This window comes from Microcaecilia unicolor, chromosome 10 (genome assembly GCF_901765095.1).
Source record: "Microcaecilia unicolor chromosome 10, aMicUni1.1, whole genome shotgun sequence".
Lineage (NCBI taxonomy): Eukaryota > Metazoa > Chordata > Amphibia > Gymnophiona > Siphonopidae > Microcaecilia > Microcaecilia unicolor.
The window spans coordinates 79,213,642-79,234,775 of record NC_044040.1 but is presented as its reverse complement, the minus strand read 5'-3'; the positions used below and the strand labels follow the sequence as shown (position 1 = coordinate 79,234,775).

The window sequence follows — 21,134 nt, the reverse complement described above, 5'->3', positions numbered from 1 at the left end:
GACACAAATCGGGAGATGGGCGTCCTTCTCTCAGGGTCGCCCAAATCGGCATAATTGAAAGCCGATTTTGGGCATCCTCAACTGCTTTCTGTCACAGGGATGACCAAAGTTCATGGGGGTATGTCGGCACCATAGCGAAGGCGGGACTGGGGCGTGATTAAGAGATGGGCGTCCTCAGCCGATCATGGAAAAAAGAAGGGTGTCCCTGACGAGCACTTGGCTGACTTTACTTGGTCCATTTTTTTTCATGATCAAGTCTCAAAAAAGTGCCCAAACTGACCAGATGACCATCGGAGGGAATCGGGGATGACCTCCTCTGACTCCCCCAGTGGTGACTAACCCCCTGCCACCCTCAAAAAAACTTTAAAAACTTTTTTTGCCAGCCTCTATGCCAGTCTCAAATGTCATACTCAGGTCCATTGCAGCAGTATGCAGGTCCCTGGAGCAGTTTTAGTCGGTGCAGTGCACTTCAGGCAGGCGAACCCAGGCCCATCCCCCCCTACCTGTTACACTTGTGGTGGTAAATGTTGAGCCCTCCAAAACCACCAGAAACCCACTGTACCCACATCTAGGTGCCCCCCTTCACCCATAAGGGCTATGGTAGTGGTGTACAGTTGTGGGGAGTGGGTTTTGGGGGGCTCAGCACCCAAGGTAAGGGAGCTATGCACTTGGGACCAATTTGTGAAGTCCACTGCAGTGCCCCCTAGGGTGCCCGGTTTGTGTCCTGGCATGTGAGGGGGACCAGTGCACTATGAATGCTGGCTCCTCCCATAACCAAATGACTTGGATTTGGTCGTTTTTGAGATGGGCATCCTCGGTTTCCATTATGGGTGAAAACCAGGGACGACCATCTCTAAGTTCGCCCATCTCGACATTTAGATCGACCATCTCTAAAGTCGACCTAAATGTTGAGATTTGGGCGTCCTCGACCGTATTATTGAAACGAAAGATGGACGCCCATCTTGTTTCGATAATACGTGTTTCCCCGCCCCTTCGCGGCGCCGTCCTTATAGATGGACGCCCTTAGAGATGGTCATCCCCGTTCGATTATGCCCCTCTAGGTGACTTTTTCAGGGATATGCAAACACTGTGGCCAATTAAACTAATGAAAATAAAAGTAATAGAAAAATCCCTCTCTTCCAGGCCTCACCTTTCTTTTACTTTCCCTTCACTAAAATGGGCGGAAACAGAAGCAAATACAGCTGAAACACTGTTACACTCAATTCCATACACTATGTTTCATACCTCATTTTTTTTACTTCCATCCACACCTCGCAAGGAAGAATATTCCTTTGGATTTTCTCTACTAAGCTTCACTCACTCTGCTACTTACATCAGCCAATATCATTTATTCTCTTCCCAGTTCTTCTGACATTTATTAACGAAAATATTCACAGTCATCACTATATTTCAGGTTCCCTAGCAAACCTTGGAAGTCCCTCTTAAAATATTTTTGAATTGCTTTCACCTGTTTTCTCCTCTAGACACTCTCCCAACACACTCTCTCTCTTCAGCTGCTTCTGCCCTTCTGTTTTTCACAAGCTCACCGTTTCCTAGGCAACAGTGACTCAGCTAGAATACTTGGCATCTCTTGACCAATAGAAATCTTCCTATAATTTAACCCCCTTACAAATTCCAAAATAAATCAGAGTACCCATCAAAAATCTAATTAACCCTTTAGACTCCCACTCCGTCAATGGTTTACTTTTAAACCCTGCCAAAGACCACCCTTTAAGACCCCCCCCCCCCGGAAAACTACCACTAAAAATCTTTTATTAAATTTTAACCCCCCCAGTAATTCCCAGGAAATTCTCTTAAACCCAAAATTACAAAAAAAATTTAAATTCCATTAGCTCTCTAGTTTCTACAAATTTAAATCTCAAAATCCACAATTTAAAAATAAACCAAACAAAATTTTTGGACCAACAACCCTTTACCTGACTCCACAGAGTCTCCTGACCTGGCGACCACTGATGGTTCCCGTCCCAAAGGACCTCAACAAAAATCGGGTCCAAAAATAAAAAGACCCTGCAAAGCACTAGGATCCCTGGAACTCCAGCTGGGCAGCTCTAAAATCGGGCCTCAGGCTTCAGCGAGGCCCAATCAGAGCTCCAGGGATGGACTGAGCATGTGCGAACTTTGCCCTCGCTCAGTCCCCTCTCCCTTCCAACAGGCTAGGCCGCAAGCTGGCCATTTTCCTGCCGGGACTCAGCCTGAGAACCGTCATTCACGTCTAGCACGCCTTCGCAGCTGGACGCGTTTTAACGGCGCTCCAGCTTCGGAGCCCCCCTGACCACCAATTCAATTATGAAGTGGCCCAAAACGGGCCCATTGATTCCTGGACCATCGAGGCAATGAGATGTTCAGCGCTGCGTATGTCTGGTAGCGCTATATAAATGCTATTAGTAGTAGTAGTAGTAGTGTTTATTATAAAAGTCTACATCACTATGACATCATTAACAGTAAGGTGGTACTGCTTTTTTTTTTTTTCAAATGGTAATTTTACACACCATTGAGAAGAGTTAGGGATAGGTGATGCGGTTATGGAAGAAGAAAGTGGCAGCATGTAAGGCAGTTAAAGATTATTGAATGGTGGCTCCCGGAATCTTTTCGAGAAGCTCCATCAAGCAGAAGCCATTTCTGCTAAGTTGCTGCTCTTTTTTTTTTCAGCTGGTACCAATAATATTAAAATATTTAAAAAACTGTTATAATACAAAAATATATGATTGAACAAATAAGTATAGGAGTTTTTTTTGACTGGTGATGGCAGTGCTCAGTTTTGTGAGTATTTGAACTTTATTGTTGAGCTCCGAGTCATTTCTTCTTCCTTAGTATAAGTTAATTAATCAGACAGGGAAAAAATACAGGAAAGAATTACAGAGTATTTTATGGTTGATGCTTCATAGTAAGTCAATTTACCTTTTTAATATTTGGAGTTTTACAGCTCAAAAATTGGTGGGTGGTCATGATAAAAAGTCTGTATTTAAAGATAATCTCATTCCACTCAGCACATAAATGTAGATAGTAATAACAAATAAAACTGTAAAATTTATATATATATATATATATATATATTTGTGTGTGTGTGTGTGTGTATAAAATGTAAATTGAATTGATATATATGGAGTTTAGTGTATACTAGTGATAATTCATTGAAAAAAAAAGTGTGAAACATCAGAGTATTTTGTTTCTGTCTGTTTACTCTGGCTTATCATAGGACTATTTTATCTTGCTCTTCTGTAATAGTGTCTGGTGTGTGTGAGGTTGCTGTGTATATATCATTTATTAGGCCAACACAAATAAATTAAATACAGCTCTGATTGTATATTAGCTTTAATAAACTTCATATAGGTTCCTTCCTCAGCTGTTTTTGCACTATGAAAAAGAGGCCAATGAGGAACAGAAATCTAATATAAAATAACATTTATGTCTAATTTTATTTTATCAGTTTGATGAAAGATGACACAACCTGAAGAAGATCCTGTTTTCATAGGGGCCATTACAGAAGCAAACATTTTAAGATTATATTTATCAAAAAAAGACTAGATCTGTCAGTTATCCATTCTAACAAATACCCATTCTATAGCAAGATGCTTTCCTCTAAAGACTGCGTGGTGATTCCTTTTAGTAAACTATCAAGCTGCTGAACATTGTCGTTATCAACAGAATTGTTTTCTTGTCCTTTGTTTGGCATTTCCATTCCATCATTCATTGAAGCCTTATCCTTTTCATGGACATGTCGCCTTTTTAAGATAATAATAATAAATGCACATGGAATATAGCCCACTGCGCGTAATGCTGCTGTCACACCAAGGTATAATGACCTGTAAATTTTAACAAAAAATATATGTCAAAAGTGTGCTATGCAGTTTGTAAAATGCAGACATAGTGCAACCTTTTTTTTTTTGCTGAGTATATTCTTATCTTTGGCAAGATATCAATTGATGATAAAAAATAAAGTCTCAGGGCCCGATATTCAGACTGCAGGAGTTAGCCCGGCTAACTCCCGCGGTTGGCGCTGAGCCTAGCTATTCAGTGCCGTGCCTTTTCTGGTGACTGGCATTGAATATTCAGTTTATTTTTGGCCGGTTCAAACTTAACCAGCCAAGCCAATATTCAGCACTGTCTGGTTAAGTTTGATAAGCCTGGTGTTCAAGTGGCCAAATATGGCTGCCAAACTTAGCTGGCGATGCGATGAAAATTGGCAGATAGCCAGTTTTATCACATGATATAACCGGCTATCCGCTAACCACGAATTTTCAGCAGGTCATGACTGGCCATGTCCCGCTGAAAATGTGCAGTTAGCCGCAGGGCCGGTGCTAGGGTTTCTGGTGCCCTCCTGCAGCCTATTAGTCGGCGCCTCTACCCATCCAGAGGCGGGATCACTATGGCTCCGCCCCTACAGTAGTCACACCCCTTTTACTAGCCATGACATCATTGAAAATATTTCACCTGTCTTCCCTTCCCTTCCCTCCATCTCTGTCCAACAATTCTCTCCCTGCCCTCCCCTCCATCCACCCATGTCCAGCAAGTCCCCTGCCCTCCATCCATCTATCCATCCATATCCAGCAATTCTCCTCTCCCCGGCTGCCCCCCTCCATCCATCCATCCATACCCAGCAATTCTCCTCTTTCTCCCCTGCCCTCCACTCCATGTCCAGCAATTTCTCCTCTCTCCCTGGGCCCTGGCCTCCCATCCATGCCCATCCTTGTCCATTGATGCTCCTCTCTCCCCTTCCCTCCTCCATCCATCCATATCCAGCAATTCTCCTCCCTCCCTTCCCCTCCATGTCTAGTAATTTCTCCTTTCTCCCTGGGCCCTGCCCTCCCATCCATGTCCATCTTTGTCCATCAATGCTCCTCTCGCCCCTTCCCTTCTCCATCCATCCATATCCAGCAATTCTCCTCCCTCCCCTCCATGTCCAGTAATTTCTCCTGTCTCCCTGGGCCCTGCCCTCCCATCCATGTCCATCAATCAATGCTCATCTCTCCCCTGCCCTTCCGCTCCCATGTCCACCTGCCCGCCCTCTTCTCTGGTTTAAATCTTGTGTTTAAATTCACCTCCGACTTTGCAGCAGCTGCGCAGCATCAGTGAAAGCGCTGCTGCTGCCGTCTCCCAGCCTTCCCTTTGCTCGTTCGTTCCCTCAGTGTCCCGCCTTCTTCTGACTTCATTTCCTTGCGAGGGCGGGACACTGAGAAGGGAACGAATGAGCGAAGGGAAAGCTAGAGATGTCGGGCAGCAGCACTTTCTCTGATGCTGTGTAGCTGCTGCGACGTCGGAGGTAAATTTAAATACAAGATTTAAATGCCCTAGGGCGGCGCGGGTACCGGAGCAGGAAACCGAAGGCAGGGCTGCTGTCGGGGTCCGGGAGCTGAGGTAAGCGGCGAGGGTCAACATGGCAAGGCAGTGCCCTCCAGAGGTTGGTGCCCTCCTGCCATGCTTACCTCGCTTACTGGGTTGGACTGGCCCTGGTTAGCCGGCTATAGAGCATTTAACTGGCTAGGTGCCAATTCTAGTCAGTTAAATGCTTTTGAATATTGGGAGGGGGGGGGTTGTCAATGAATATCATACTTGTATATTTATTTATTTATTTGTTACATTTATATCCCACATTTCCCCACCTATTTGTAGGCTCAATGTGGCTTACATAGTACCGGAGAGGTGTTGCAGACTCCGGTGTAAACAAATACAAAGTGATGTTGTGGTAAGATAAAGTTCATGTGGCACAGCCACACTAGGGAATCGTACAACGGAAGAGTTGTGTTATGTCCATTACGTTCTTTAGTTTTGTTGTATAGATGAAACATAGAAAGTGATATCAGATAAAGATCATGCAGCCCATCCAAACCAATACTAAGTTTTACATCCCTTCCTCTCCTTCGGAGATCTTCTGTGTTTGTTCCATGTGTTCCATGTCTTTTCCCTTGAGAAATCACAGAGTCCTCTAGTGGCTCTTCCAGTGTAATCGCATTTAACTTGTAAATACTCCCACAGCTTTTGGAACAAGGGACTGGATCTAAACTGTGGCAGTATATGTACTTAGCCCAGATTCAATGCCTTTGTCTTTGTCTCCTGCTTCCCTGGTCACTGCATCATTAAATGAAGGGAAGAGGGTCTCTGGCTAGCCCAACCACATACTTTAGATAGAAGGAAATAAACTTGGAAACTTGGAACAAGCGAGGAGCAGTAAAAGAGTCAAGTGCACTGTGTACTAGCACTAAGTGGAAACTGTAATGGGGAACCAGCCCACTACCATATCCTTCGAAGGAGAAGAATAGAAGAGCTGCTAATACTATTCAGCCTGAGGAATAGGAAGTGACATTTATTTATTTATTACATTTGTACCCTGCACTTTCCCGCTCATTGCAGGCTCAATGCGGCTTACATAGTAACAAAAGAATACAATTTGTAGTATCAAAATCAACAAAGGAGGTATGTGGTAGGACAAATGAACAAGGAGTAAATGGAATAAAAGAGGTATGAGAGAAAGGATACATCTATTTCTTTATGTAATTCATTTGTTTACTTATGATGATTGATGCCTGACATGTTGTAATATTGTAAGACACATTGAGACTGCAAATAGGTGGGAAATATGGGATACAAATGCAATAATATAAATAAATAAAGAAGAGGTAGGGGAAGAGCATGGAGGATAAGAAGGTTGGTAGGAGGTAATTTCTTGGTCATTTCACCAGTACTATACTGCTTTCTTGGGATTTTGCTGTCCAAATGTATGTTTTAGCATTGAATCTTAGCAACATGCAAAAAGCATAGCAGTTTTTGTTTATTAAAATTTTAGTATCCTGAACATTACAGTGCCAAAATTCAGGCTCTGGCCCACTTAAATCATCTATCCCCGCCCAACCGCCGATATTTAGTGGGACTAAACCGGGCACTGCCGCTGAATATCACCTCTGACTGGCCCCCCAAAAAGTGAGCTGCTTAAGTTGTGGGCCAGGGGCCGTGTTGGGGAATAGCCAGGGCTTATGCAGGTACCAGCGATCTTCAACCAAGGCCTGCATGACCTTAATTGGGTGAATTTGGGACACCTCAAAAGTTGTCCTAAATGTATCTGCTGAAGCTTATGTGGGACCCAGTTGAATATCAGGCTGGGACCTGCATAAACTTTTTAAAAAAATTGGAGCCCCCCCAAGCCTCTGGCACATGCTCCTTCCCCCAAATGCCCTTCTCACCCCCCGCAGCTCCCTTGTGCCTGCCCCTTTGGGCGCCTTCCCAAAATGGCTTCAACAACCTCTCATGGCAGTTCGTGGTACATAAGTATTGCCATACTAGGAAACACCAAAGGTCCATCAAGCCCAGCATCCTGTTTCCAACAGTGGCCAATCCAGGTCACAAATACCTGGCAAGATCCCAAAAAAGTACAAAACATTTTATACTGATTATCCCAGAAATAATTTTCCCCAAGTCCATTTAATAATGGTCTATGGACTTTTCCTTTAGGAAACCATCCAAACCTTTTTTAAATTCCGCTAAGCTAACCGCCTTTACCACATTCACATGAAGTACCACAAGCTGCTGTGAGAGGTCACAGCAGTCATTTTGCGAAGATACCGTGAGGGGGAGGAGCAAGGGGGCTCTGCTCCTGCCCCCAATGAAAACCACTGGACCACCAGAGATCAAGGCAGGTGTTGGGGGGGGGGGGCTAACAGAACTACCGAGGTGTTGGAGTTTGGGGGCAGGGGAAGTTTCTTGTTGCCGTGAGATGAGGGAGGGGGATGTGTCAGGGGCTTTGGGGGGGGCTCCAGGTTTTTAAAAAAGCTTATGTGGGTCCCAGCCTGATATTCAGCTGGGGCCTGCATACTATTATGCAGACCCTGGCTGAATTTTGGCGGAGCCTGCATAAGCTTCGCTGCCCAGCCCGCCCATATGTAGCCACCAATATTCAGCGCTGGTGCCTAGAAATGGCCTGGTACTGAATATTGGGGCTAATTTAGCCAGCAATGGTAAGCGTTTACAAAAACGCTGACTGTCGCCAGTTGAATATTGGGGGTAAAAGAATTTTGAAAGAAATTTAAGTAAACTTTGTTAAGTACCAGTGCTTTTATGTAGGAAAAAAGGTACTGGTACTCATTATGGGTAACCTTAGGGATGGGGTCACTATCTGACTCCGCCCCTTCAGTAGCCACACCCACAGTAGCCACATACCTGTTTATATGCACCATGGCTAGTAAAAGAAATCAAAATATTACACCAGTATAGGAGAAGAAAAATAACTTGCCATTTTTTTACATTCTAAATCATTTCTATAAGCTGGTACAGCTCCAGTATACCCAAAATGACACAAACCAAATTAGCACACAGACCAGGAATTAGGAGAACAGTCTTACCAAATATGATACACAGTATTTTATCAAAATCTTAGAACCTAACAAACAGATCCCTATTCAGACACTTGGCCTTGCAGTCACACATGCAGAACAGAGATAGCCTCTCTTCAAATACAGGCAAAATTAACCTGAAATCCTAAGAAGCTAGACTCTGCATACAGCACACTACCAGAAAGAAACATGTTAACTCCTATACAGTGTAAAATAAGACAGAAGTAAATTCTCAAATTGGACATATTCCAAACACTAAAATGAAAATAAAATTATTTTTCTACCCTTGTTGTCTGGTGATTTTGTTTTTCTGATCATGTTGGTCCCAGTATCTGATTTTGCTGCTCTCTCTGTTCTCTTAACTCTGTTTCAAGGGCTTCCTGTCCATTTATTTCTTTACTTTCCTCTTTTCTTCTTCATTTCTTGCCCTACATCCATAAGTAAAAACTGGGTCCTCCGCAGGCTTGACTGGAAGAGTTACAGTGGATCCAGCTTTTGCCTATTTTCTCCATCCATGTGCAGTTTTTCCTCCTTTCGTCCCTTTCCTTGATCTCCATCCATGTGCATCTTCTTCTTTTCTCTTCCCTCCCCTCCATCTATATCCAGCATTTCTCCTCTCTCCCATCCCTTGCATCCATGTCCAGCATTTTCCCCTCCCCTCTATCCATGTGCATCTTCTTCCTTTCTCTTTCCTCCCCTCCATGTCCAGTGATTCTCCTCTTTTCCCGGTCCTCCCCTCCATCCATCCATGTCCAGCAATTCTTCTCTCTCCCTTGCTCTCCTTTCCATCCATAATCAGCAATTCTCCTCTCTCCCCTGCTCTCTTCTCCATCTATGTCCAGCAATTATCCTCTCTCCCCTGCCCTCCCCTCCACCCATGTCCAGCAATTCTCCTCTCTCCCCTGCTCTTCTCCATCCATTCATCCATGTTCTGCAATTCTCCTCTCCCCCCGCTCTCCATCCATCCATGTCCAGCAATTCTCCTCTATCCCTTCCCTCCATCCATGTCCAGCAATTTTTCCTCTCCCCCCTCCAATCCATACCCAGCAAGTCTCCTCTCTCCCCTGCTCTTTTCTCCACCTTTGAAGGCACTGTCTATCAACTGGAACAGCTTTAGAAAGCTTTAAAACATTTTACAGATAGACTAGGCATAGGCAGTCCTTATTTCTAATTACCTTTCTGCTATTGTTTTCAATAGCGTTTGCTATTGTTTTGGGTGAACCAGTGTGATAGCCTCACCCCCGTCGGCCATCTCCCGCTTTTCTAACCTCCATTCCAGAGTCCAGCATTTCTCTGTCCTGTGCCCCATCCCCTCTGCTCGGGTAAGATGAACATTTCTTCCCCCCCATGTCTCTCTCCTGCACCCCCCCTTTCCAGCATCGCTAAACATTTCCCCATCATGCATCCCCCCCATGTACATTTCAAAATGATTTTCCCTTTCTGAGCACTAACAGCAGCAGCATTCCACATTCAGCTGCCTGCCCTGTGTCGGCTCAGGAGTCCTTCTTCTTTCTCTCTGCTGCGCCCTGCCCCCTTTGCTGTAACTTCCTGTTTTCCGCAGGGGCGCACAAATAGATGTGGCTAAATCAGCTAATCAAATTGATTGAAAAATCATCTAAAGATAACACCTAAAATTAACTGATTATCTTATCTACTCAGCGTGTCTTTAAAACTGACTTCTGTGTATGTACAGGGCCTATGTAATAAAACTTACAATAAGAAGTTTATGTATGGCTGGGTTTTCCTACTTAAAGCTAGCTGGTAAGTTATAAACACACCACAGGAATACTTCCTGGAGCTGACTTTCTAAATTTGGGTGTTAAAGTGCTCCTTTTACAAAGCAGCGTTACCGATTAGCGTGCACTGGATGTGAAGCACATTCAGCATGCTGCTAATCCATAGCACTGCTTTGTAAAAGGAGCCAAAAGTTAGGCAAACCAGGAAAGGAAAATTTTAAGGGGGGGGGGGGGGTTAATTAGCTAACGCCTCAAGTTAGCTAGTTAAAAAGTTGAAAACTGATTCCATAGTAACATCGTACATAATGGCAGAAAAAGGCCAATTGACCCTTTCAGTCTGTCAGTTGTTCTTGTTCCTACTGCTAAGGATAAATCACAGCTAACAGCCATAAAGAATGAATACTTATAAAGCATCACCCCTTATTCAAGACAGTGTTTGCTTTTAAAATTCATTGCACTTCATTGTCTTTTATAGATGAACATACAAAATCTCCCTTATAGTTCATGCTTTTCCATTCTCATATCTAACAGAGCTTTGTTAAAATTTGATTAGCTAAAAATACCACTGTGGTTGTTGCTTGGTTCCCTGCATAGCCCGTCACACAAATGCCTGTTCTTTTTTCTAGGCCTTCTAATTATTATTTGTGCCTGCAACCTGTCAGGTCCTAGTTGCTAGCTTATAGAAATATGCACAGGCAAAAAAAATGTTTCCGTTTCCCATTGGACATTTGGGGTTTTTTTCACCCTTGTTTTATAGATTTTTAAAAATTTGTTTTATATTATATTGTATCTATATGTTCCATCTTTGCTTACACCCTATGCTACCTATTAAAATGGTTTATTGTGTATTGGTGTTGACATTGGAATGCAGCATACTATATACCTTGTATTGTTATTTGAATAGTTTACTGCTGTAATTGTCTGTTGCCTATGTTTGACTTATTCTTGCTGTACACCGTCTTGACTGAATTCCTTCAAAAAGGCAGTAAATAAATCCTAATAAATAAATAAATACATGTTTTAATTAAAAAAAAACAAACCACAGTGTTGCTTACCTGTACACACATTTTCCATAGACAACAGGATTGATATGATATGCAAGTGAGTGATGCCATCCGACAGTGCAGGGATAGAATTGTTCTCCCACAGCTTAGAACTTTGTGTAAAGTCCCTGAGCATGCACAGCTCTTCCCATGCACAGTGGTCTCCTCAATTCTCAGTTAGTTCAAAAGTTATAGAAAGAGAGGTGAGAGTGATCATGTGCCTAATGAGTCCTGCTGTCTTCAGAAAACATCTGTTACAGGTAAAGCAACATTGCTTTTTCCATTCACAGGCAGGATTGAGTAGGCACACAAGGTGTGACTTCATACAGTGGTGCTGGGAGTGATTGCTCTCCCATAGCTCAAAATTAATGTAAAGTTCTGAGTATGTGCAGCTCTTCACAGCAGTCTCTTCAGTCCTCAGTTATGGTAGACAAACTCCACATGGTAAATCCTGATGCACCACGCATTGTCCAGGTGCCACCATTTTTCAAGATGGCGGCATGTGGGTATCAGTCTTGCATCCTAATGTTGGAGGTGCACAGGAAGGTGGGAGTAAGGGAGGATACCTTTAGGCCACCATGGAAATTTGTGGGATCAGTGAGTAGAGGGATCCTTCCAGGGCCACCAGGGATTTTGGGTCCCATAGTACCATTGCTTTACTCAAGAAATTCCTGATGCAGGACGTCTAGCACAGGAAAAAGACTAGTGCTGGAAAATCTTGAACAGACTGTTGTGCTAAAGCATAGCACAGTATATTGTGTCGACCCCTGTCTAGGGGAGGAGAAGAAGTGCACTTTCTCTGATCCTGCCTGGATTCATAGCAGCAGGAGTCACAGGGGTCATGAAAATGCATTGTAAGCTCCTTGAGCAGGGACTGTCCTTCTTTGTTAATTGTACAACGCTGCGCAACCCTGGTAGCGCTTTAGAAATGTTAAATAGTAGTAGTAGTAGATGTGCACACAATGGAAGTAGTAGGCATGCAAATCTCTCTCATGCATTTTCATTAAGGATATTCTGAAAACCTGACTCCTTGGCTGCGCTCAACTGGGAGTGAAGAAGGAATCAAAGAATGGTTGTCACTCTACATACATTGGAGACCTCTAATGTTCTCCAAGAAGCATCACTAATTGTATCCTCACTAAAGGAAATCACACAATGGGACCACACCCATCAATAAATTTTCTTCTGAGTGGTGGACCACACTCTGGAATGTACTTTCAGAAAGTCTACTCCTAACTCTAGACTACCTCTTGTACTTTAGAAGCAGCCTTTAAAGGCTGTAGCAACTGACTATTCAATCACTCACATCACATCTGGACTAACTTGCTACATGCCCTCTCATTGAGACTGTTTGTACACACTGCATTTATTTGACTGTACATACAGTTTTACCCTAGCCACCCCTTTTATTTTTCCTAATGCCTTTGCTTTCCCATCTTGTCTGTCTATACGTTCGGTTGCACATACCCCCTCTTTTGCATATTAAGATATTTCACTATATTCTGTTTCACTGTATTATATTTCTGTTATATGGATAGGATAATGTGTTTATAAAATATGTTATAGCACTAACCCTGTGTCATATCGATTTACCTATTTTCCAGTTTATTCCAGTTTACCTCACTGTTCTAGGTGTATATATGCTGACATTTGGTCATTTTATTATAGTTATACTGATGGTTTGTGGATATTGTGGTGCCAATTTCAAAGAAAAGCTTGAACCTAGAAAGACTGATGGGGAAGCTTTGGACCAGGAAGACTAGCAGTTCAGTGTTAGCCCCACCCACCTGGTAACATCATCATTGCCTGACTTCCTTATTTAAACATGCCTGTTACATAAGTACACAAGTATTGCTATACTGAGATAGACTGAAGGTCCATCAAGCCCAGCATCCTGTTACTAACAGTGGCCAATCCAGGTCACAAGTATTTGGCAAGATCCAAAAACAGTACAGTACATTTTATGATGCTTAGCCAAGAAATAAGCAGTGGATTTTCCCCAAGTCCATTTTACTAATGGTCTATGGACTTTTCCTTTAGGAAGCCAGCCAAACCTTTTTTAAACCCGGCTAAACTAACTGCTTTTACTACATTCTCTGGCAATGAATTCCAGAGTTTAATTACACGTTGAGTGAAGAAATATTTTCTCTGATTCATTTTATGTTTCAACTGTTTTATTGATGACCATTCATAGTAAATACCACCAAAAATACACGTATCCAGGAATTCAAATATAAAACTGTATATAGTAAAAACAAACCGATATAATCTGTCATCAAACTTTTAACCAAATTTTTAGGACCCCCCTTCCCCCCTTCCTATAATAACTGTTCAATCATTTCATTAGGACAACGTACCAGTTATCTAAATAAGCAATATATCTATAAGACGAAGAGCTCAACTCAATAGTAACTGCCAACTATGTTTAAAAAAAAACCATCATCTGTAATCTATACTGTGTCCCATATCCCTACCCTACAAACCCACCCTACAAAAAAACATTCCTTGGAAAAGGTTGCACAGTTCGATTCCAGCCTCCAGGCCAAAATCTGATGACATACAGTGACCTTGGGGCAACCCAGCAGTTCACCTACTACTACTACTATTTAGCATTCTATAGCGCTACAAGGCATTACACAGCGCTGCACAAACAGTCACCTGATCAACCTACCATAGGAGATTCTTTTCAAAGGGAATTCAGTATCAAATTCCTAGCCCTGTGTGGAAGGGACCCGACATATACCCCCTATACTGCTAAAAAACTCCTTCCAGCGTTTCGGGGAACCCATAGCATACCTCTTCTCCAGCAGCATTATATCATGTAATCGATTTCTCCACGCCCAAAAGGACGGAGCAATCTCCCCTACCCAAACACTCATATAACCCGTTACCCACAGCCCCCGCCTTGCGTAGCAACACACCTGTGCGCGACTGTGTGTCCTATAATTTTCATAATTATCAAGCAGCCACCCCTCCACAGAGATGGTAGCACCCGATCCAATAACTTCTCCATGTACCTTGCTATTTCCTTCCAAAAGTGTTTAACCTTCGGGCAGTCCCAGAAAGCATGAAAAAAAGGAGTTAGTATCTCGCCTGCATTTTTTACATTCAGGAGTTTCTAAGCCCTCAGCCTTAAACTTCTGTTCCTGCATAAAATAAGCCCTATGTAAAGTGCGAAACTGACACTCCCGGATTTCCACACTCACCGAAATTTCCAGAATTCTCCTAATCAACTTATAAAAATCAAGAGAGGAGGGGGGTCACGTGATGCTCTGAACGGAGAAGACGTGATTCTGTGCTCTCTGAGGCCCCTGCTCGTTTAAAGCATTTACTGACTTGTAAACCTGCAAGAAGACGATTTAAAATCACCTTACCTGATAGAGAAGATTACATGGAAAAATATCTGGGCACGCCAGCGACAAATATGGCTACAGAAGCGCAAAAAAAGAAAAAGACAAGCGAAACTGTGAGCGCTGGGGGAGAGGCGCGACGCAAAATGGCAGCATGCAGTTCACAGAAGAACAACTACGGCAGCTAACGGAGGCTGTCGGAGCAGCGCTGGCGCCGAAGTTTGAAAAATTAAGTGAACGGAGCGCGGAATTTGAAGCGCTGCTCACAGATACAGTCAGAAGAACAACTGAACTAGAGGCACGAGTATCAGCAGCGGAGGATGAGATAGGCCCCGCCACGCGGCAAGTAAGCGTGCATTGAAGATAAAGTACAGGCTCTAACGGCAAAGCTCGATGATGATCGAAAACAGATCGCGGCGTGGTAATCTCATGTGTGTGGGACTTGCCTGAATCTGTCAGTGATCGGGTGCTTGCCTCTGTGTTGGAAACTTGGCTGGCAGCGGAATTCGCGTGTATCGGATCATGCAGGGAAGAGTTTGGTCTAGAGAGAGTGCCTGAATAGGAAGATTTCAAGATGGACGATGGACGCCGCCGCACAGTAATCATCAAGGGTGCATAACTACGTGCACAAAACAGAAATTCTACGAGGATACAGATTAAAACGAATGAAGTACGTTATGATGGACATCAGATTAGAATATTCCAAGATTATCTGCCGCGTTGCAGGAGAAGAGGAAAAAATTTACACCTATATGTCAGCAACTTCATGACCACCATGTTCCATTTATGCTATTATATCCGGCATTGCTGAAGATTAAAATAGATGGAACATGGAAGCAGTTTGAAAATGCTTCTGCCGCACAACAATGTGTACAAGGAATAAAAGAGAACAGATCAAATATTGAACAAGAAGAGGGAGGCGTCTGACACCTTTATAAAAAAGTAGAACTGTTGGTTGAAAAAAGTTTATGGTAAGATGTTGTTAACATGTACAATGTGAAATTGCAAGAGAAATTGTTATCTGTACGAGCAGGGGCCCGGAGACACTGAAAACCCCCCAGAGCCTATCCTTTTGTGATGGGCGGGGCACTAGGGAAGGTACAGGGGAAGGCAGAAGGGAGGGAAGGAGGGAGGGGGGAAGGGAGTAGCTGGGGGGGGGGGGGGGAAAAAGGGGGTAGAGGGAAATTAGAGATCCAGGATCTGGAAGGAATCCGCAGGCAGAGATATAGAAAAAGAGATCCTGCTGCTCGATACAATTCGAGGAAACATCAGGTGGTGATAGAAGCCCGAAGGGGGAGGCTGGGCTCCCGGAGGGATGTTAGAATAGATTTAGCTATAAGGAAGGCTATAGACTATGAATATGGTTAAGGGGACCAACACCGGGATACGAATAGCCTCCTGGAACGTGGGAGGGATCACGTCCCCGATAAAAAGAGCAAAGATATTAGATACACTGAAGAGACAGGGGGTGGACATAGCCTGTATACAGGAAACGCGTTTGCCACAGGAGGAGCAAGATAAACTTAAGCGACACTGGGTAGGAGAAATTTTTGGGTCTCCTTCTAGTGGTAGAAGGGGAGGAGTAGCAATTTTGTTGCATAAAAACCTGGCGGCCAAAGCCAAAATGTTGTTTGCAGACACTGGGGGGCCACTATGTGGGAATAAGCCTGAACCTGCAAGGACAGATACGTACACTGGTGGCGGTGTATGCCCCACAAACAGGTGGGAAAAAATTCTACGCCCAATTGATGGCGGAGTGCCAGAGACATGGGAAGGACCCTTTAATAATGGCGGGAGATATGAACCAAGTATTGGACATTCAGCTGGATAGGTCAAACCCTAGAGGCGTGAGAGGAACAGATGAGATCACATTGTTGGCAGGATTCTGTGATTCGCTGGGTTTGGTGGACCCGTGGAGACTTTTACATGAGGAGGAGCGTGATTACACGCACACGTCGCGGGCCCACCGAACCCAATCACGAATAGATTATATTCTGATGACGCAGGATTTGCTCCCCCAGACCTTCAAAGCGGAGATAGGCACAGAGGGGGTATCCGATCATGCGTTGATATGGGTGGACCTGGAGATGCAGCCATACTACCAAGAACCTAGGGGGTGGCGCTTCCCGGCCTACTTATTCACCTCACCTGAGTTCAAATCCTTTCTAATAGGCAAATGGGAGGATTTTGCAGCAAATAACGAGCAGCATGTGGATAGCCCTGGTCTGTTCTGGTCGACCGCAAAGGTGGTGATCAGGGGGGACTTGATAGCATACACTAGTCTTAGAAATCGGAAAATAGCGCAAAAAATTATAGCATTAGAAAGGCGGGTTAGGATGATGAGAAGACAGTACACCAGAGATTCCACGCAGGGGTCTTTTGAAAATCTGATAAACGCAAGGACAGAGTTAAATAGTTTACTCCACGAACGAACCATGAGATCCATAGTGATGCGGAAATATGCTCTCAAGCGGTATGGGGACAGACCTGGGGGGATGTTGGCGCGCTTGGTAAAAGGAGCCCGTAAGCCACATTTTATAACACGGCTCCATGGGAGAGCGGGGGGGATTGTCACCCACCCAGCGGATATTGCGGAAGTATTTAGGAAACATTTTGAAGAGTTATATAAAGGGGAACCCGAAGGGGATTTGAAAGAGAAAATTCGGGAGTACTTGTTAAGATCTAAAATGCCAAGACTTACAGAGGCACAGTTACAAGAAATAGATTTACCTTTAACAGCGAAAGAGGTGGGGGTGGCGATACAGAAATTAAAATTGCACTCCGCGCCTGGTCCAGATGGGTTTTCCAGTGAATTTTACAAGCTCTTAAGAGCCCAAATAGTGGGGCCCCTGGTAAATCTTTATGAAGAGGCTGTGGAGGACGGCAGATTCCCTAGATATACCAATGAGGCTATGATTAGCTTACTACCAAAGCCGGGAAGAGACCTATTGGATCCAGCCTCGTACAGGCCCATATCGCTCATTAACATAGATGTTAAGATACTGTCACGGGTTCTGGCGGAGCGCTTGGCGCTGATATTGCCATCCATAGTGGGAGCGGAACAGGTAGGATTTGTCCGTGGAAGGCAATCTGTGATGAATGTGCGACGATTAGTTGCGGCTTTAACAGAAGCCCCCACCAGAGCACCTTCGAGTTTGGTGATAAGTTTAGATGCGGAACGCGCCTTCGACAGGGTGCTTTGGCCTTTCATGTGGGAGACATTAAACTGGATGGGCTTGCGGGGATGGTATATTCATGCAGTGCAGATGCTTTATGCGGACCCGATGGCATGCCTGCTGGTAAACGGGGTGAAAACGCAAGGATTTAAGATAGAAAGAGGCACGAGACAGGGTTGTCCGCTATCCCCCCTACTGTTTGTGATCACCCTGGAACCCTTGATAAATATAATAAGAGAACATCCGGATATAGTGGGAATGGAGGTGGGAAAGGAGATTTTGAAAATCTTAGCCTATGCGGATGATCTGTTACTATTAGTGGATAAGCCACAAACATCGGTAAGTCATTTGCTGATGGAACTGCAAAGATACGGAGCATTATCGGGATTTAGATTAAACTATAGCAAGTCTCTGGCACTCCCAATATCAGAGTCCACAAAAATGCAATGGAAGGGCTCGTTTCCATTTGAGTGGGCCGCAGGGCAAATAAAATACCTGGGAGTTATAATACCTATTCAGTTGGACACGATTTATGATGCAAATGTGGCCCCCCTGTTGGCAGACACTGCACAGTTGCTGGGATTGTGGGGGTCTTGCCCCCTGTCTCTTACGGGGCGAATAGCATTGTATAACATGGTGGTGGTGCCCAAATGGCTTTATAAATTTCAAATGTTGCCCTTATACCTGGGGAGACGGGAAGAGAGGAAGTTGCAGGCTGTGCTAAGGCGGTTCTTTTGGAAAAATAGACGTCCCCGCTGGCTTTAAACATCATGTATAAGCCAAAAACACACGGGGGAATGGGACTGCTCAATTTAAGATACCTCACTGTGGCGTGCGCCATGCGCATGCGAGAGACTGGCTAGTAGGCAGCCAACAGTTCACAAATGTACAGCTGGAGGCCTCCATGCATCCCAACATACATCCCCAGCTGGCTATTACACACAACTGGAACAGGATCTGGCAGCCGTCCAAGGAGAAACCTGTTCGTTAACTCGCTGAGGGCATGTGGCGGTGGCTGTGCGTAGGCACGGATTCTCGGCGAAGGCCACTCCATTTCTGTCTTTAACTTGAACCTCAGATTCCCAGCGGGAACTTTGCAGAGGACCTTTGTAAGGTGGAGGCAACAGGAGATACACTATCTTTATCAACTTTTAAATGAAGACGGACAGATAAAACCGTTTGAGGAACTGCAACAAGAATACAGGTAGGACACAGACAGATTATTACGCCTACTTGCAGGTACGACACTATACAACATCCCTGGGAGCAGTAAACTAAGTGAAGATGTGCAGGAGGTCTTAGCCACGGCACTAACACTAGGATCGCAAAATGTGGTGCCTTTTACGGTATCACTCATAGATATCTACTTGATTTCCACAGAGGATATAGACTATTGTGGACTAGCCAGTAACTGGCAGAAAGACATTGGGAGGAGAGATTACGGCGGACACAATACAGGGCTATCTTAACTGAATTCTACAAAGATCAACATATATTAGAGACTGGGAACAACAGTACAAATTTGCGGTGCGATTCTATATAGCACCAGCCCGTGCAAAGAAAGCTGGATTCGGCACGGGTGAGTGTATGAAATGTGGTGCTGCCCAAGCCACGCTGGGTCATATGTTTTGGGCATGTCCTCACATCCGTCAATTTTGGACCTTAATCTTTAAGGAAATTACAAGATACTGGAGCAGACGGATGTTGGCTGACCCTCTAATCTTGTTTGATATATTCAATATCCAAAGACCTGCCCCAGCGGGATTAACAGGGTTTCTGCAAAGAGCCTCTATGACTGGGAAGAAAGTAATATTACTTCTGTGGAGAGAGGGGAATCCCCCATCCAAAGATCTATGGCGATCTAAGATGATAGAACTCTTGCACACTGAACTTTGTGGGTTGATGGAGGCTACAGCACAGGACATCAGTTTCTTTAGAAAAGTCTGGGGAAGATTTTTATACACTTTACATCCAAGCACTCAGAGGAGGATTCATCAACGGCTACGAGCCAGACTTGGGCAGTTGGAGCAATATGGATCTTGGACAAAATAGACTGTTTCGGACATTAGTATGATCCTGGTAGCTGGGGATGGGGGGGGAAAAAAGAAAATGTTTAAGACTGCATAGTCAATAAGTGTTATTATATTAATATGACAAGAGAAATGTTTTAAGAGAAGTTTACACTGTATTTTGTTAATAAAAATGATTTAAACATAAAAATCAAGAGAAACTGCTGAGGGCCTTAAATCCCCACTCCACCTGCAGGCAAGTTCCTCAAGGGATTTATTCGGAATGACTTTTCTCAAAGCCGCATGCAAACCTGAAACCGCCAGGCCCCCCTCTCTGAATTTGTCAAAAAGAATCTGTAACCTTTCCCCCAGTGACGGAGAGAAAGCCGACCCGGAAAGATCACGAATGTAGTGTTGTAACTGACAATAGGCCAAAAACTCTTTAGGCTCAACTATTCCCCTTGCCTGTAATGAGTCCCAGGAAAGCATCCTACCCCCATCATCCAAAACATGTTGTATCAAGGTAATTCCCTTAGCATCCCAGCGTTGAAAACTAGCTCCATCATGACCTCGAGTGAAACCCAGGTTGCCCCAGATCAGTAGTTGGTCAGAAACCTCGGGCTATCCTCCCAACAATGGCACCAGATATCGCCACGTCTGTCTCATTGAACTGACAATCACGCTCTAGCGCAAAGCTGGCAGTAAATCCACTCTCGCACTGTGTAACAACGAGTTAATATGCCATGGGTAATAATAAGCCCTCTCATAGTCTCGGGGTGTATAATTCCGCTCTTCAAGTACCCAGTCACCAAGATGACGGAGAAGACACGAATAATTATAAAGCTGCATATCGGGAAGGCCCAATCCCCCATATTTAAAGGCACCAATCAGATGCTTAAAAGCCATTTTTGGTTTGCGGTCTGGCCAACAAAAATGAGATAAGAGCTTCTTTAAAACTGTTAAATCCTGTTTCAACACTCAGAGGTAACAACTGGAGAGTATAGAGCCATTTAGGAAATAGGACCATATTAAAAAGCTGTATTCTACCATGAATCGATAAAGGAAAATGCACCCACTGAGCTAACCGTGCTTTACTGTGCTCCAAAAGTAATGGCACATTCACCTGATATAACACAGAAGTCTTAAAAGGTAACTGAATACCCAAATATTGAAAAGAGGTAGTTTCCCACTTCAAGGGAAAAGGGCCATTCCAGGCATCCCGAATTGATGGAACTGTAGGTAGTGCCAAAGATTTGTTTACATTCAGCTGAAAGCCAGAGAAATCTCCATATTCCGCTAAAAATGTCTGGGGTTCCACAATATGCACCAACAAATCGTCTGGAAACGCCAACAGCTTGAACTCCCGACTTCCTATGCGAACCCCCTGAATGTCTCCATTACTGATAATATTCCTAACCAAGGGATCTAATGACAAAACAAAAAGCAATGGCGAAAGGGGGCAACCTTGTCGTGTACCT

At 44.1% G+C, this 21,134-nt stretch overlaps 1 protein-coding gene across 1 annotated transcript in view; it reads right to left on the bottom strand.

Moving 5' to 3' along the window:
- Positions 1 to 3,408: 3,408 nt before the first annotated feature.
- Positions 3,409 to 21,134, bottom strand: part of LOC115478974 (solute carrier organic anion transporter family member 1A2-like) — a 221,067-nt gene continuing 203,341 nt past the window's right edge. Inside the window, 1 exon segment of the mRNA XM_030216667.1 lies at positions 3,409 to 3,824. Within this exon segment, the coding sequence (XP_030072527.1) occupies positions 3,581 to 3,824 (244 nt within the window). The 3' untranslated portion in view covers positions 3,409 to 3,580.